This window comes from Orbicella franksi, chromosome 2, assembly GCF_964199315.1.
Source record: "Orbicella franksi chromosome 2, jaOrbFran1.1, whole genome shotgun sequence".
Lineage (NCBI taxonomy): Eukaryota > Metazoa > Cnidaria > Anthozoa > Scleractinia > Merulinidae > Orbicella > Orbicella franksi.
The window spans coordinates 12,759,789-12,777,011 of NC_138146.1; the positions used below are offsets into that span (position 1 = coordinate 12,759,789).

General features: G+C 37.2%; 1 protein-coding gene across 3 annotated transcripts; it reads left to right on the top strand.

The window, feature by feature from the left end:
- The first annotated feature begins 1,034 nt into the window (after positions 1-1,034).
- Positions 1,035-14,420, top strand: LOC145478055 (trace amine-associated receptor 7d-like). 3 transcript variants are annotated; one of them, XM_081455955.1, is made up of 2 exons: positions 1,035-1,053; positions 11,796-14,420. In XM_081455955.1, the coding sequence occupies exon 2, from the start codon at positions 11,799-11,801 to the stop codon at positions 12,804-12,806; it is 1,008 nt and encodes a 335-aa protein (XP_081312081.1). In that variant the 5' UTR covers positions 1,035-1,053; positions 11,796-11,798; the 3' UTR covers positions 12,807-14,420. The 3 variants fall into 3 exon arrangements, with proteins under 3 accessions (XP_081312081.1, XP_081312080.1, XP_081312078.1); XM_081455954.1 differs by lacking the exon at positions 1,035-1,053 and adding an exon at positions 1,574-1,677; XM_081455952.1 differs by lacking the exon at positions 1,035-1,053 and adding an exon at positions 5,917-6,608.
- The last annotated feature ends 2,803 nt before the right edge of the window (positions 14,421-17,223 follow it).

A 17,223-nucleotide genomic window follows, 5' to 3' on the forward strand; every position in this document is an offset into this window, starting at 1 on the left:
AAACGGGGTTGAAGACATTTAAGAGTTTGTGACCCTGGATACAGAAAAGTGTCCGTTTTCCGTATTAACTGGTGTCCGAATAAAGCGGGTAAATTTTAGAGAAAATATATGAGCTTTTCGTTGGGAAAAACGAAACTGTCCGTTATACACGGTGTCTATATTAAGCGGGTGTCCTTAAGCCTCGTCTACACGAGCACTTTTTATGTGACAAATCTTATTTGCTCGTGTAGATGTACAATTGGCCATTTTTATGTGACAAATATATTTACTGAAAAGATGGGGTGTTAACCTATTTTTGTGACAAGTAAAAGTTGTCACATACAAAAAAATTGCCAATGTAGACGACTCGTCACATAAAATGTGGTAAATATGCTCAAAAGCACCAAGATTTTCGCAGGCGACTAAGCAGCCCCTTCTTGTTTCGGCGTATCTCTGCTGTCCAAAGTCATTACTGGCGCACCAAACTTTGAACTGGTGACAAGTATTTGCTGTGCTATCTACCGAATCAAATATATTTCTCGTATAAAAATTGTCACATAAAAATTGCTTGTGTAGACGAAGCTTTAGAGCGGGGTTCCAATGTACAAAAAATAAAGAGATGCATGAAATAAATAAATAAATGAATAAATAAATAAATAAATGTTTTGTTACGGTTCAAATGACTATATCAGCGTTTGTTCTAGTTACATAGCGACACTTTTTCAAGTTTGTAGTTTTGTTGCAACATCTTCCAAAAGAAACATGTTTTTTTTTTAAGTTGTTGGTAAAGCCAAGTTGAAGTGTTTGAATTACTGACAGCAAGCATGGGAAACTAAGAAGCTTAAAAGGTACCACAAAAAATATATGTCAGTGAAGTTGAACGATCTGTGACAGCTTTCTCATTGAAGGTTTTTTTAAATATCATAGACTTTATTTGTTTTCTGCACCGCTAGTACTTACGCCGTTTATCTCATACATCGCGTAACCTACTTTACATTTGTTTCCATTACAGTTTTGTCACTAATATTACTTGATGGTGGCCTATGCTCCGGGAGGAGCCATGTGCCAAAGTAAGTAAGTAAATATTACTTTCTTATTGAAGATCAGTGTAATTTCGTTTTAGTTTGGTTCCCAGAATCTTGAAAGATCGAGCATGTGTGCTGTGCCACGTCAGACGTGTATTTGTCATTTGGTAGATCACGATAAGAAACCAATCCGGCATAACACGAAGAGTATCTTGGTTGTAGTTTAAAGATAAAATGCAACTTGACGCCATTCCCGCCGCTTATATTGTAGCCAGACATGTTGATGGAACAGACTACATCATCAGATATATTATTAGCTAAAATTTTGTGACCAGTTAAAAATCCATACATACTAATTAGCACTAGGCACGTTCTCCCTCACACAATTAAGAAAGGTACTCCCTGAGGTCTTTAGCAAACGATTATAAAGAAATAAATGCAATCATTTACTTCTTGCGGCTAATAAAATGTGACATTTTCAATAATGACTAATGGTCGATACAGATGGTGTGTGCAAATTAATGTCATAGACGTTTTTAAACTCGGCTCCTGTGTTTATACAAAGAAAATTAACTCATACATTTTAGTGCATTATAACCACGAAGCCAGACAATAGGTAGACGAGAAGAACTTCTCCAAAGGCGAAATTTTCCTTCATTATCGGTCGGGAGAGGTAAAAAACCTGTTCATTGACTCATTCCACTAAATGCTTCCATTTGTTTTTTGGTTGTTGGCAGGTGGAATAATTGTCGACTCGAAACACAATCCGGAGAATAATCTATCATTTTTATTTAAAAGGTTTTCAGATCTATCTTTGACTACTAAGCCATGATATTGGCCTGTATTTATCGGAGAAGCCATATTGGCCTGTATTTTATCGGAGAAGCCGTTAAAAATTGTGATAATGAGAACAGATTGGCTAGCACAAGGATAGTAAATGTTCTGTATTTAAGTCAAAATCTTTACTTCCACATAAAATTCATAACATAAACATTTAAACGCTGATTTAACAAAATCTTTGCCAGCGATCGCTTGATTGAAACAAATTTGAAATTTTGGCATGTGCCTTGAAGAAGATGAGAAATGACCGACCCGTATTTTCTTTTTTTGTTTTTGCCTGAAAAAAACTACAATTTCAACACGGCAACAGAATATAATAGTTCCGGAAACAGAAAGCCGGTATTCACATAGGAATCAACCTCAGCTTGAAAGGGTTTGCTTTTAATTAAGAGAGCAATAAAGTATTACAAGATGCATTTTCTATCAATTTTAATTAATTCCACCACATCTTGCTTTTATTTCAAACATGTGCGGTGTGTTTGACCTTGTCTCATATCAGTTTGGTTTGTTTGGGATCGTATTCCCGGCCTTACCATTCCTGAAGGGAAGTAATTTTGGAAACATGGAAATATCGCCTTGCTTTTTTTGTATTTTTTGCGTTTTTTCAGTTCGATATTGGAAAAAACAACTTTAATGGATGACCGGCACATCCACTTCGATTAAAAAACTAATGGCTGTCAATTCGAGCAAGAATGACGTGCTACAGATCTTACGCACATAACATGACTTTATGGCTTAAGTACATTATAGTGTGCAAAAGCGCTATTATTTCAAGAGAGGTGTGACGTCTTTTGCACTTTGGAAATAGACAAAGTTAATTAAAGTGCAATATTCGAAAACGCATGTCTGATATCGGTGATCGTACTTAGACTGATGAAAATGGCTATTTTGTTCTAAAAAGTTTATTTTAAAACATAAAAACGTGGTGTTACTCTTAATGAAATCTTTACAAATTAAATGGTCAACTGCACACGGATCTTCTTAAAAAGCACGTAGACAAAACATTCAAAGATTATTTTTCTCACTATATTCATCGGGAATCAATTATTTAAGAGACACATCTTGATCAATATACTTTACTTCAGACTTCCCATTTGTTAACTTTTTCTGCTTCTGCGGCTAACTTCAAGAGGTTTACCTTGTTTTAAGGACAGAGAAGAGACACGGGCACATGAAATACCAAAAATTACATAAACTAAATAAACATAAACCATTTGGCAACTCTCTTCTTGCTGTTTGAAAATGTGGTCAAACACGGACTCCTGTTTGATATTTTAGTTCCATTATTGCCATCAATATTGACGGAAACTGAACGGGAGAGCGTATAGCCCATTTAGCGTAAACTTCTTTTAATTTGATGCTTAGTAATTCAAACCGTTTGGTGTTATCGTGTTTTGTGTCCTGTCTTGCTTTGATTATTTTCCCTCGTGGCGTAAAAATCAGTTTGTTGACCAGTGGTGTACAATAGATCTCGCTCACGTTTTCGGTTGTCGCTGTGGTTTTAGTTGTGTCAGTGCCGCAGACCACTTCGGGGGCAATTTGACCGGCAAAAGCCACTTCAACTGACTCATTTGATACCACTTTTTTTTTATTTATATTAAAAATGAAAACCAAAACGCAAGGCTCCACGTACTATAGACCCTATGATAATTGACAATTATTCCACAAGCTTGCGTTGGATATGAGTTGATAGATAGCAAACGAGGTGTGTGTAGAATAATTGTGTTATTAAAAACACCATCAAAATACATAGATTTCTAAAATTGAAAACAATTATGCGTACGCTTTCCATAAATATATAGCAAGGTATAATGGCTCAAATACCATGATGGCTAAGCCAACGAAAACTCTTGAATTGCATTATTCAGTGATCCAGTTTTTAATAACACGAATTTTAGCGTATTCACAAACAAATTCCAACAGCAATACACCTTGATGATTCTCTTAAATTCGTTATATAATAAAGAGTTTCGCCACGATTCAAAATGACAACAGAAAACTGAACAGCAGAGAGGAATGTTGTGAAAAGAAAATAACATCTCAGTCACACGTTTTTAAAGATACGGCTAGCTTAAACCGGCTGGACGTTAAACAGAAATTCAAAATGTGTGCTTATTTTCAGGGTCATGGAATCAATTAATGATGATAAGTGTCTTTCGTATTATAATTTGATTTTGAACTATATTTCCTTAAGACAACAAGAACAATTTATTGTAGCAGAAAACATGCTAACACTGGTTATATCTCATATCCCAAAACGTGTTACATTTCATTTAGAAAGTTGTCAAACAGAAAATTGAAAACTTGATCTAGCTCTAGTTACAACAGTAGGGCGTAAATCACTTTGCTTAAAAAACTGTGAACTGTAAACCCACGAAGGTTTCCTTTCCGAGCAAGAGTAGATTTATGGGTGAGAGGGACAAATTATGTTTTGTTTTATCCAAATGGAACGTTTAAAACCTTCTGTAGTCTCCTCCTTTTGTTGTTCACGTTTTTTGGGTTCCAATTTTTTTGTTTCTGTTTAAGAGAGTATGATTATACTCAGGTGTTGGTTTCCTGATAGGTATTCTGTAAAGGGACAAGAGTAGGACTCATAGAAAGCCTTTCAGATCTTTAATATCATTTAGTAAGAAAAACCACAAGTTATATTCGCCTTATACCTTTTCTAAATTCAAATGTACAGTCCTACTAGCACCTTTAAGATTGTGAAGAATGCACGTTGAACTAGACCGTAGAAAATCGGATACTTCGGATGCTTTTGTATGTGACATGAACTGAAATTCCCTGATAATTGGTGCAAATAACGGATATAGCATTTTTCGTAAGTAAACCAGAAAGTTTTGAACGGCGGAAGCATTTTGATATGAACACTAGTTCTGTTGACAAAAGACGCGGTTTCAAATACCAAGTAAAGTTTCAAAATCATTTGATATTAGGGAGCTAAAACGATTCTTAGCCTTCCATGCGCGTTAATTTTTAATCGTCCTCTGCAAAACAATAACGACAAAATGATCAAGTTTTGTTAGTTTCGAGAACATCGCTCTATAGAGCGCTTAGTTTTTCCTATTTATTTTTGGAACAGAACGTTCTTTTTCTATATTTAGCTTGATATATGTACACAACAGATCTAGGTATGGTAAACTACACAATCATGTTTTACTAGGTGTCGCCCTCGGCGTCACCATATTCATTTTTTAAGCACCCAAATGTAGGGAAATTTACAAATTAAACCAAGGCATAATAAATTCGCCAAAAATATGAAAATACTACAATATAAATGCTTTCCATATGTACTAGAAGAATTAAAAGCAAGACAAATTATTTTCTTGATAAATGGCCGGATTATTTAGACAATAGTAATGTCTCAGGCTATAGTAGTTGGGTTCCGCTGTTAGATTTCAGCAATGACTCAAACATTGTTTAGTTTGATCCGGCTTTTGTTTCCTTCATCATAACCTCATGATTGATGAATTGCTTTGTGGAAATATGAGCGTTTTTCTCGTATTTCTGCGTAGCGTTACAAAAGTAGCATACGCGAGCATTTTCTTATTCTAACCTCGGGAGAATAAATTCAAAGGCAACGTCAGATTTATACTTTTCTCCAAAAATTGATCTTGTGCAATTAGATAATATATTATATATTTAATATACAACTGCATGTACTGATCAATTATACAGCGGAAGAGGTTTTCAAGCACGAAGCACGTTTTGATCAAGGTTGTAATTCAAAAAATTGAAAATTATTAAAAACTCACATTTGCCCGTATTTTTTAAAATTTTGGATTCATTTTCTTTATCGCGTTTCCAAGGTCGATCTCAACCAGGAAGCACGTACACTTCAATATCAGGTGTTAAAGAAAGAAACTTGTGGTCATGTTTAAGAAAAATCTACCCAGTTAACCAGCTTATGATAACTTGGTTTCACAACATTGCAGCTGTTTGTTAACTCAAGATGGCCTTGTGGTATTTCAGCGACCAGAGCGTTTTTGCTGCCAATCGAATTCGAAAGATCTATTTGAGGTTCGTTTTTGGAAAAATGTTGGCAAAAGAATAGATCCTTTAGTGAGAGACATAGTAACAACTGGAACATATTGCAGGATAACAACTGAACACTGATAGAGGTAAGGCGGCGAATTTTTGCACTTATTGAAAAGAAATCTAAAGCAATTTGACATCCTCTGTAGAAAAGAAAATTTACTGAAAAGACACAACGATTCCGCTCTGTTAACAAATGATTATAGTAATTATATCGGCTACATACAAGACGATCTTGACTTTTAATTAACTTTGTCATGGCCCGCGGCTAGAACTTTCCACGAGAAGTCGAATTTTTGCTAGGTAACAATTTCCAATACATTTGGGTGTTACATTTCAAATGTTTGCTTTATTAGCTTTTTTTTTTTATAGCTACTGTATGTCAAAAATTAAAAAGAGCCACCGTGCCAATCACGCAAGCAAACTTGAATCTGAAGGCTCACTGATATTTAATTTTCTAAAACGGAAAAGTGAGGATTGCACTGATGCCGATAAGAGCAAAAAAAGAATAATTAAGAAAGTAATGAGAGATGACATTCGTTTGAAAAGGAGATGACAGATGGCGATCAATCAGTATGAAGTACACTGTAGTGGGGTTTAGTGTTTCACTTTTTATCATATATCCAGCCTTTTAAAAGGAGAAACTATCCTGCAAGCCACAAGCGAAAGACCTCATCATACAATAAGGCAATTACATTCAGAGCCCATTTTGCTGTTTCATCGACTAAAGTAAGTAATGGTTTGTTCTTAATGTTGTGCCAAATCCAAAATATTTGTTAGGTACGAGATTATATACCGTGCAGTTTCGTTATAATTCAAGCTAGTAGTTCATCCATCAGCCCTAATTTTTGAACAAGGATGTTCATTTCAGACAATTTATTTTGAGATGGCTGGTTCTTGATATCAACCATTTAAATCCAGGATTGTTTCAAATCGTGAAATTGTCCTTTAATACTTAAAGCAAAGCTGCATTTTTCACACTGACAAAATAAAAATTTGTACTGCTTTTATAGTTATCAATCCGAAGATCGAATTTTGAGGAGAAACAGTAAACATGCATGTAACATCACGAACCTGAAAAGACACAGATTTTTAAATATTTAAGATTCAGTGCAAGATGGCTTGTTCAAAGTAATTAATGGGCCCATGATAATTTTTCAAACTGAACCCTTTCTCTTGCTTGAAGTAGTATGAGCAATTTAGTGGTATATGCAACTTCTATTCAGTAAAGCGGATCATGCTAATAAAAAGTCTTATCCTGAGATCGGTACCTTTGTGTGTATTTCATGCTTTAGAAACATTAGAATATCAGTATGACTAAATATTTATAAACTAATATATTGGAAAATAGCACATTTATCACCGTGCGCTTGAATTTTCAGGGTTGAATCGTTTAGAATTGAAAGTCAATTGTTCCTTTCGGTTTTCTTATCCACAACAAGTTAATCACGACCGTGCCAACGAAGGATGACATTTTGTTGGGAAAGATCTGACACATGGTAAATAAATTGCTCCTGAATATGACGTATGCTCGATAGTACAGTTTAGCCTTCCGTTTTAATAAAACAAATCTTTTTTTAAAAAAAGAGAAACTATCATTTGGCCAAGAGCGACGAACGACCATTGTACAAAACCAAGCAATTTAATCAGAAATCCAGTTTGACCGGTCTATTTGCAAAAGTAGGGGGTGGATTGTTCTTTAATATTGTTCTCAAGGTCTACATTTTGGCAAAGTCCGAAGTTGTATAGCGCAGGTCCGTTAGGGTTAAAACTAGATATTCATTTATAAGCCCATGCAATATTGAAAGGGAAGGATGATTCCAGACGATTTCTTAGATAGCTGGTCACTAAAGCAAGGATTTACACTCATTAGTTTTTCAAAGTTTTAAAAAGGAGAACGTGTAAATTGCAGGAGAGCTATATATTTCACTTCGACCAAGTAAGATATTTTTATATGCGATCTTTTTAGTTGTCAATCCAACGAATCTAATTTCTAGAAGAAGCCGCAAACACAACATCACGTACGCACGAATCGAAGACACTCACATACAGTGACACGCGAAGATCTATCTTTTTTCTTATTCAAGCCTATGAATAAGTTCCTGTGAATTATTTTAAGAAGATTCGAGTGCGAGATGGCTTGCTCAACGTCATTATTTTCGATGTGCTTTTTGTTCTTTCTCGAAGCAATAGAAGGAATTTATAGCCCTGTTATCACTGAAGTGAATCAGGTTTTGGTATATTGAACAAGTCTGATATCGATACCTTAACATGTATTTCATGCTGAAACATTTCACTATCGAAACATTTATTTTTATGACTGGATATCAGTATCCAGATATAGCTACGGAAATATCAAATTAATCGTCATCTTCCAGAGATTAAAGATAAAATATGGAAAAAGCTTCTTTTCCTGTTCATTTTGTTATCAATAGCAACTTTATCACATACGGTGAGTCTTAAAATATTCTTAGCGCGACAGCGGAGAGCTTGGTGAATCATAACCACGTGCATAAAAATATCCAGATTATTCCTTTTATACTCAGTCGACTAATGATTATTTAAGGTTATTTTGAAAACAATGTTTACGTTCGTATGATACCCCATTTTCATGCTTTCTATTAGCTTTCGTTAAAATTAACAATAATTTAGAGAATGCATCTGGTGCCAAGTCAACGTGGGAACAAAAAGAAACGGAAAGAGAAATGCATACGGCAGATTATTAGCGATGACATTTTGTCCTAATTTGATAAATGGAACAGAAACGTGCTCACATTAATGACGTTGCGTTCATTGTTCCATCTGCCATTCATCTTCATACGGGCAGCATCTTGATACTAGGAAAAGCAAACAGACAAAGTCGTGCATATGAAGGTCCAATTTTTGCGAAAATATCGATAGTACAGCAATAAAATTCTTTGCCAAACAGTTCTGTACAACGATCGAATAACCAAAAGAAAAAACCCCAACAGTCCGAGTGCGATAAATAATAAGGAATTTTTTTACAGAAACAGAACTAGCTGGTTCTAATTAATGAAAATTTTGGAAATGCAATATCAACGTATTAGATTACATTTAATAGAGCAGGTGAAATTAAATTCATTTTAAATCTAGCTTCAACTTTGGGGAGGATTTTTCCAATAGACGGCACGGATCTTAAGCACATTTCGATGAAAATACGTCATTTCAGTATCAATACCAGTCATTCCTGAGGTAAGATATTGTCCGTTTCAATCCTACAAAATGGAGAATCCGAATGGCTCAACGCTGTCTTTGCTTGACGAAGGTTTTGGTGGCATGACACAAGTAGGATTATGGCCTGTCTTTAAGATTTTGAATCAGATTTCTTCTTCCTTGAATAGGATATTAGTTCATCCATGTTTAACTCCAGTGCTTAGTGACACTGTTCCAAAACCGATTCACTAGAACGGCTAGTTAGAGGCAATGAAATGGCAGACATTTTCAGAACTATAAATCTTATTTGCATCCACGCTTCTAGTAATATCTGTATTTTACGTTTAACATAGAAAGTAACTAAATTTTTATTGTAGCATATTCAACAATTAAGCTTATTCACCGCCCGAAGGGGAAGTGATTCTTTGGCGAATGTTTAAAATATTCCTTGGAATTCACTGAGCCTGCTGCGAATAACTGTTATAGTAAGTCCAGAGTTGAATATCCAGGACTGCAAAATGTCGAACGCTAGCTAAAACATGGAAAACATGCGTCACACATGAATACAGTTTTGACACTGTACTTAGTTATACATCAATAGACCTTATCACGGTTTTGGAAGCCATCTTGACGGAAGCGAACTTGTAAGCTGCGTACAATGCAAGTTTCCGGGAAAAAAACCTTATAGACATATGTATGGGAATTTAATAACGGGACTGGACACTTTTTAGCACAGCTACATATTCCACAAATTTGTTCAATGCTGATTAATCGTTTATCTAGTAGCTTAATTTTGCTATTTATAAATTGTTCAGAATTCAATTTTTAAGAAAATTATTTTGCCATCGGATAAAACTCATACAAGTACATAATTTCGAGCGTTGCCTTCTCGTCGAGGTGGTTTCCAATGTCGTGATATAATTTTAATAAATATCTATTAAGAATAACTTTCTAAACCGTTGAAAGGCTAGACTGTTCACAGTCCCCTATTTTTCCGTGAGATCGTAGATGTCGATCGCTGAGCTCGACGGGCCGCCATCTTGATCTCTTGATGCGAGCGAAACTGGATAGAGTACAAAATGCCCGTGGGTAGGGGTAGTGGAGGGCACGGCTGGCGGAAAAAATAGGGAGTCTGTAACAGCTTCACTCTGTCTGGTGTTCAAGGGACGCGGCCGCCAGTTTGGCACCTCCGTTAATCAAATCAATTCACAATCTCCTCCCCTGAAAAAAAAAACCTGTCAAATCAGGGATGATGATATGAATTCATGTTACTGTGTTGTAAATTTCGAAACATTTTGAAGGTTTACTAAGTTGAGTCGAATGTGTGCTGAACGGAAGAACTCTTCTCTGACTCCAAAAAAGCGGCAAAGCCCGCAGAGAATTCCAATTATTCAGATGCGTGCCGTCGTTGTGCATTAATTGTAAAATTTCAGTCGGAAATAAGAACAACCAACGGAGCTTTCAGGCATTTCCTTCGCCAAAACGAAACTTTGATATATTAAATTCTTGTCAAAACCAGTTGGAAGAACCGCCAAAACATCTTTTCCTTCGAGTAAACGAGAAACGGCCTCCTTTTGCTCGCGCTTTAACACCAATCCTCCAAGACAAGAAGGAGACAGACGATCAAAATAAAAAATTCTCTTGAAATCGATGCCATTTTGGCCTGAGCCGCGAAGTGATGAATTTCACTTTCTGTCATTCAAGTTGTCAACGCTCTGCTACGCTCTGATGAACTCTACTGTCCCTTCGACCAATTAGGTGTTGCCGTTGCTGGAGCAACTAACGCAGCGAATACCAGATAGAGGGAAGCTGTTACAGTCTCCCTATTTTTCCGCCCCGTCTCCGCCACGCTATTAACCCCACCGCCACTACCCACGGGCATTTTGTACTCTCCCCAGTTTCGCTTGCATCAAGTGACCAAGATGGCGGCCCATCGAACTCAACGATCGACATCTACGATCTCACGGAAAAATAGGGGACTGTGAACAGTCTATTAAAGGGCTGGAAAATGCATAAAAGACGCTTACTTTGAACCAGCACAAGCATCAGGCGCCTTAAATTCATCTTTGTGACTTCCTGTACATTTGAATCGTCTGGAATTCCTAGCTTCGGTCGGAAGAGAAGTAAGACGAAACTTCAATTGCTATGAAAGAAATTACCTTGAAAAGATTTTGGTCCAAGTCTGGTTTGACTCGTTGTCCTAAATTTCAATAATGCCTCTGGGATGCCGCACTTGAAATGATGTCTTCGGAATTAATGGGAAGATTGTATTAGTCACCCCTGGCGTGGGGCTCTGAAGCCTCTTAGCAACAATAATCCGTGTTTCAGAATACCAGAGTGCTAGAAATTATACTAAACTGTGTTTATATACTCTATACACTGCTGCCTGGACGACAAGATCAATGGTATGTCTTACTGCACCTTTCAATAGAACTCGAACCCGACCTAAACCGTATAAATGACTGTGTTTTTCGCTGAAGTCAATGATAATTACGATGATATTCGACGAAAAGAAAAACATCTACCAAACCGGTACAACCTACAAATCAAAAGGTGACCCTCTGAACCCGTTGAAGTGAAAATATTTGACGACAGCAAAAATTAAGAGCGACCATTCACTCATTAAGCAGAGTGCGCGGGCTATTGATAGGGGCGGTAAAGTTTCAAGCTAAGTTATAAAAGATTATTTTTTAAGTTTGTCACACTGAGCAATAAATGAAAATCCTTTTTTTTCTTTTTCAGAAGATGGCAAACAACTCCTCAGTGACTCCATCGATAAACCACACAACTCACGACACCTGCAGCCAAAAGATATTGGTCAGCGGATCATACCATCATGATCTGAATATCTCCATTATCGTCATCAACACCCCTTTTGCCATATTTGCTGTCATCAGCAACATCGTAGTTTTAACCACAATCTGTAAGGCCAAGGAACTTCGCATCCCAGCAAACATTCTCCTTTGTAGCCTGTCCTTAACGGATCTACTGGTTGGCTTAGTCACTCAACCTCTTTTTGTTGCCTGGCGGGTATTGCTACATTACCCATCTACCATCTGTCGCTCCGAGCTGTTGCACTCCCTCTACGAAGCATTCCTTTATGTGTGCACTGGGGGATCGTTTCTGTGCCTGGCGTACCTTAGTACCGACCGTTTCATGGCTGTGTCAAGGCCGTTACATTACCGTGCTCTTGTGACAACCGGAAAAGCCACTCGTAACATGGTCATTGTGTGGATTGCATGGATCGTTTTCATTGTTCTCCGTTACACGGGTATCGATGAAGAAAGTAATGGGATTATCACTTCCATTGTCGCTGGCATCTTAGTGATTTACCTTCTCGCTATTCAGATAGCACTGATGGTCAGCATTAAGCGAAACAGCATTCATTCCTTGCACGCAGAGGGAAGCAGCGCAATTACCGCCTACAAGAGGGAAAAGCGTTCTGCGGTGACAATTGTTTACATCTTTTTAGCGCTGCTAGTTTTCCTTCTTCCTGCGGTTGTTGTACAAATTGTCTTGGGATTCACCAGCGCCAATCAGAGTAAAACCGAGATGAATTTTGCCATATCAGCAATTTTGATAAACTCCTCCGCAAACCCATTAATCTACTTTTGGAGAAGCCGAGAAATGCGCAAAGCAGCAAGACGTATTTTCATGCGGGCCAAACCTGAGAATGGATCGGGTAGTGGTAGTGGGTCTTCCGACCGAAACAGTGCCGCTAATAGTGGAAGGTCACTGGAAGAAACTGTTTAAACAAACTTTATAACTCATGAATGGGTTTAAAAAATTGAACAATACACTCTATACAACTTCTTTGACTTAACCTTGACTTGACGCTAGGCTTTTAACTGTGCCTTAGTAAACTTGAATTTAATATATTTAAGCAATAAAGTACTTTTTCCGTGTTTACATAGCCCCATCTAGACAAGAGGGTGGCTCGGAGACTTCCAGACAGGTATATGCAAACCGAGAAGCAGTGAAGGGTTTGCATAACTTTCGAAAATTCTCCCAACCTCCCAAGCGCTTAGATGAGGCTATGTAAACACAGAAAAAGTACTCTATTGCATTTATAAAATATTTCTCGATCAAGAATACGCGCGAATGCAGCCGTGTTTAAATACTTTCATCTAAACACACTTATCGAGCCGCGCGTAACATCTTAGTTATTTTATAAAATGAAATGTAAAGATGTGAATGATAATCGCAGCTATGTACACAACCTAGGCAGCTGTGAAATTAAAGCCTGACCAGGCTTGAATGGGATTCGAACCCATGACCTCTGCAATACCGGTGCAGCGTTTAACCAACAACTAAACTATCAAACCAACTGGGAGCTGGTCACACCGCAAGCGGCGAAGAACGGAAGTGACTATGAAAAATCATGATCATATGGTTGAACTGTGGAGAAAGATGTAACGACATGATTGATCATCGCAGTTATATACAAAACTTAAGCAGCTGTGAAATTAAAGCCTGAAAATAAAATTCAAGTCTGAATGGTAAAGCACTGCACCGGTGTCGCAAAGGTCATGGGCCCTAATCTTCATATATTCACTTGCATATATAATTATGTCATTACACAATTTTTTTTTCTGCCCATGCGCAGTTGTTATGTCGGTATTTTCTGCTCCCTCTTGTTTTTCACATTAGAACGACAACTCGACAGGTGAAAGCCATTTGTGACGGTAATATCTATATATTGTCTATAACACGCTGTACTGAAGAAACAAATAAACGGCGTTAAAGCGCCTACATGTTGATCAAAATCAAAATCAAAATCTGACGGAGCATATACGTAAGTTGTTTATATGTATAAGACAAGTTACTGTTAACTTAATTATGGAGCCTTGATTTATGAATGAAAAAAATACAGGGAAACATATCTATATAGTTAATGTCCAGGGACCCGTTTCTCGAAGGTCCCGAAAGGTTTTTGCACCCAGAAAGCCATAGCAAAATCTCAAACCTTATGTTGTATTCACATATTCTTGACATAAACAGAGGTTTCATTCCGCACAAGAATTTTAGGCGTATACACCCCTCTGTTTTTAGACACAGATGATCTAAAAATGACTTTGCGGGCCCGAAAAGTTTCGGGGCTTTTGAGAAATTAACGGGCCCCAGGTTGAGGAAATAATAAGAGAATTCACTCTGTATTTATTAGCCAGACAATTTTCTTCCCTTGATTCTATTAAATCTCCCAGCTAAAAAGAAGTTGTGATGCAACTAGAAGGAGAAAAGAACTCTCTACTTCTCGAGACTTTGTTACCCTGTTGTTTCCATCCGAAACATTTGGTGGCATATATGTAAATAAAATTAAACAAAAATACACAGTTTCAATAAAATGTTTTGTGAATGCCTGTTGGAGTGCACATTCAAGTATAAATTTTGCTCTTTTTTACATACATACATATATGCATGAATACATACATAAACTTTATCTAAGTGTCAATAAGTATTTAGGGGACCCTTAATTTAAGCTAAAAATTGAACAATAAAAAAAAAAATTTTGAAATTTAAACAAAATTTACAATTCACTATAAAAGAATTAATTATTTACAACGCTAATTGTGACCTATCAACAGTGTGAAATTAGTTTAACTATAAATAATTTAAGGGGGACTAAAATCAGACGTCTTGTTCAGGACTGGCACGTTTGGCAATTGCAGCTCCCGTCCAACAATCCTGTTATGTCCATTCCACGAATTTCACCTTTGAATACTTCAAGGCTCTGTTTTTGACGTAGGTTATTATTCGTTATGCTCCATAAATAGGGTCCCAAATATCGGATACTATGTTTACCGAGTTTTGTATTTAATTTTAAAGCAGACGGTCAACGAGACAGAAAAATCAAAGAGAGAATATCAACATTAAACCCTAAAATCCAACTCTTGCGGCATTCCTGACGTTTTTAGGTTTGCTTTGGATAGATTTCCCAAATTTATCACAAAAAGACTCATCTTTTGAAAAATTTGTTCACGTGGTTAACCCATTGACACCTCGAGCTTTTTGGCAAAAACGCATTTTTTGGACCGTTGTGGACATTTTTAGCCTGGATATGAGCTAAAATAGCTCCAATCTACTAAAAAATGCATTTGCAACGATACCACATGCCTTTCTTTCCACTTACATCGCATTTTATGACATTTTTGCTTGCGCATGCGCAGAAGTCAAAATTGTGAGACCTTCATGTAGGACGTCTTTAGGGCCCGTTTATTTTTTATAAGGTAGGGGGGGCTGGTAGGATTTGGGGGGGTCCATGTGAAAAAAAATGGCTTTCGAGGGGGGGCCATCCCAAAAAAATAAGGGAAAAAGGGGGGGTCATGTGAAATATTTTAGTAAAACTTTAAAATGGCATAATGTTTGAATATAAAAAAAATTGCTATAGAATAAACATAGAAGGCAGGATACAAATTTATTACAAACTCTCCTTCTGCTTTAAAAAAACGTTTGGCGACAAAAAGCATTTGTAGCTACTGAAAAGAAGTATTTAATACTTATTTTCGAATGTAACTTTCACTGGCACTCATCTTCATCTTCGCTGTCGTCGAGTTCTTCGTTGCCTCTTGTGCTGCTATGGGAGTCTCTTTCACCAATGCTGCAAGAAGCAGCAATGCTTTCCGTCAGAGTGTACTCTTCAGGGTACATGAAGGTGTAAACATAATCTCTGACTTCCTGCTCAAGGTTTGTGGTGATTCTGCTTCTTGCAGTATTGGTGAAATAATTCCCTTCCAAGAGCTGTGCGATGTATGGCCCATCTCTTCTAAATAACGACGTGGTAACATCCACAACTTTAATACACTCTTCCGGGACGGCCGCTCTAGGAGGGTACACAAGGCATTTTGGAAAATCATTTCCTAGCAGGTTTCCAACACAGATTCCATAAACTCGTTGGACGTTGTTTTCAGTCCGCTTCCTCTTTCTTTCATTTGACTTTCTGCGGTTTTCTTTTTTCCTTCTCCTTTTGTTGATGTGCTGTTTGAGTATGCCCTTGAATATGCTGTTATAATTGCTCTTCTTATTTTCTAGTGCTTCCATGTCCTGCGTGACCTTCGTCAACTTAGCTTCTATACATTTGATCTGTTTTACATTAAAACTGTGGGCAAATTCTTCGCCCTGCTTCAAAGCAAGCCAATTGGACTGAAAGAGTGTGGAATCGTGTTCCTTTACATCTCTCAATATGACATTCAACTTTTCCACCATTGCTCTGTGCTCTTTGATGGAGACGTTCAGTTTTCGTCCATCACTGGGCTTCAACTGGTACCCTGGCATGGAAAACTCACTCGCCCTCTCTGAACAGCCATCCGCACTTAGAAAGATTGCTTCTTTTGCTTGTAAGATGTCAAACTGCCTGGATCGTTCAGCTGTAAACCTTTTCTTAAACGACTCGTCGCTTTTGCCATTATTGCGCATTTTGGAATGAGCCTCTTTCATGATGCTCATGTAGTAATGCACTCTTTTCCCGATTGGAAAAGCCCTTCATGGGTATGTTATGGTTTAAATTTAGTTTTGGCTAAAATTTTCAAACCAATTGAATTTTCATTTCTCTTTGTTCTGAATTATGACAATGAACTTGAGACATTGAAAATTAAGAATTTTAAACCATAGATAAATTTAAACCATAACAAGTATGCTAAAATTTATAAAAAGTAATCCACTATTTGCAAGATTTGAGAACACTCATAGCTTTTTGTTCTACCTGCACAGGGCAACATTTATACATGCCTGTCACTAGAGTAGAGGGAAAAACCTTCCAAATAAAGACATCTGTAAATTAAATGTAGCAATGTGTTTCACACAACACATCAACAGATTTCCAGTTTTCTCACAACACTTTGTACTTGGTTCAGTATCATAATGCAGGAGCAAGGAAAGACTCTGTTCCAGGCCACTGTTACTTCCGTAAGATTGAGAAGTTTATGAATGAGCACTATGAGGAGGGGGAGAACTACAGGGAGTTTCTAAAGTTGTCCTGTCAAGAAAAGGAAGGAGAAATTTGTTCTCTTTGTTGTGAATGGACTGGACCACCCATAGAAAGATACCCTAAACCAGTTCCTGACCATTCCTGCCTATCGGAATACCACTACCTCTCCTACCAGAAGACCCGAAAAGAAGGACGTGATCCAGATGACTGGCAGCTAAGGGTCCAAGCGAAGAAAGGGCATGGAAG

What these genes read in the sequence shown, in the direction of transcription:
- LOC145478055 (XM_081455955.1), top strand. Translation starts at nt 11,799, where the DNA reads ATGGCAAACAACTCCTCAGTGACTCCATCGATAAACCACACAACTCAC.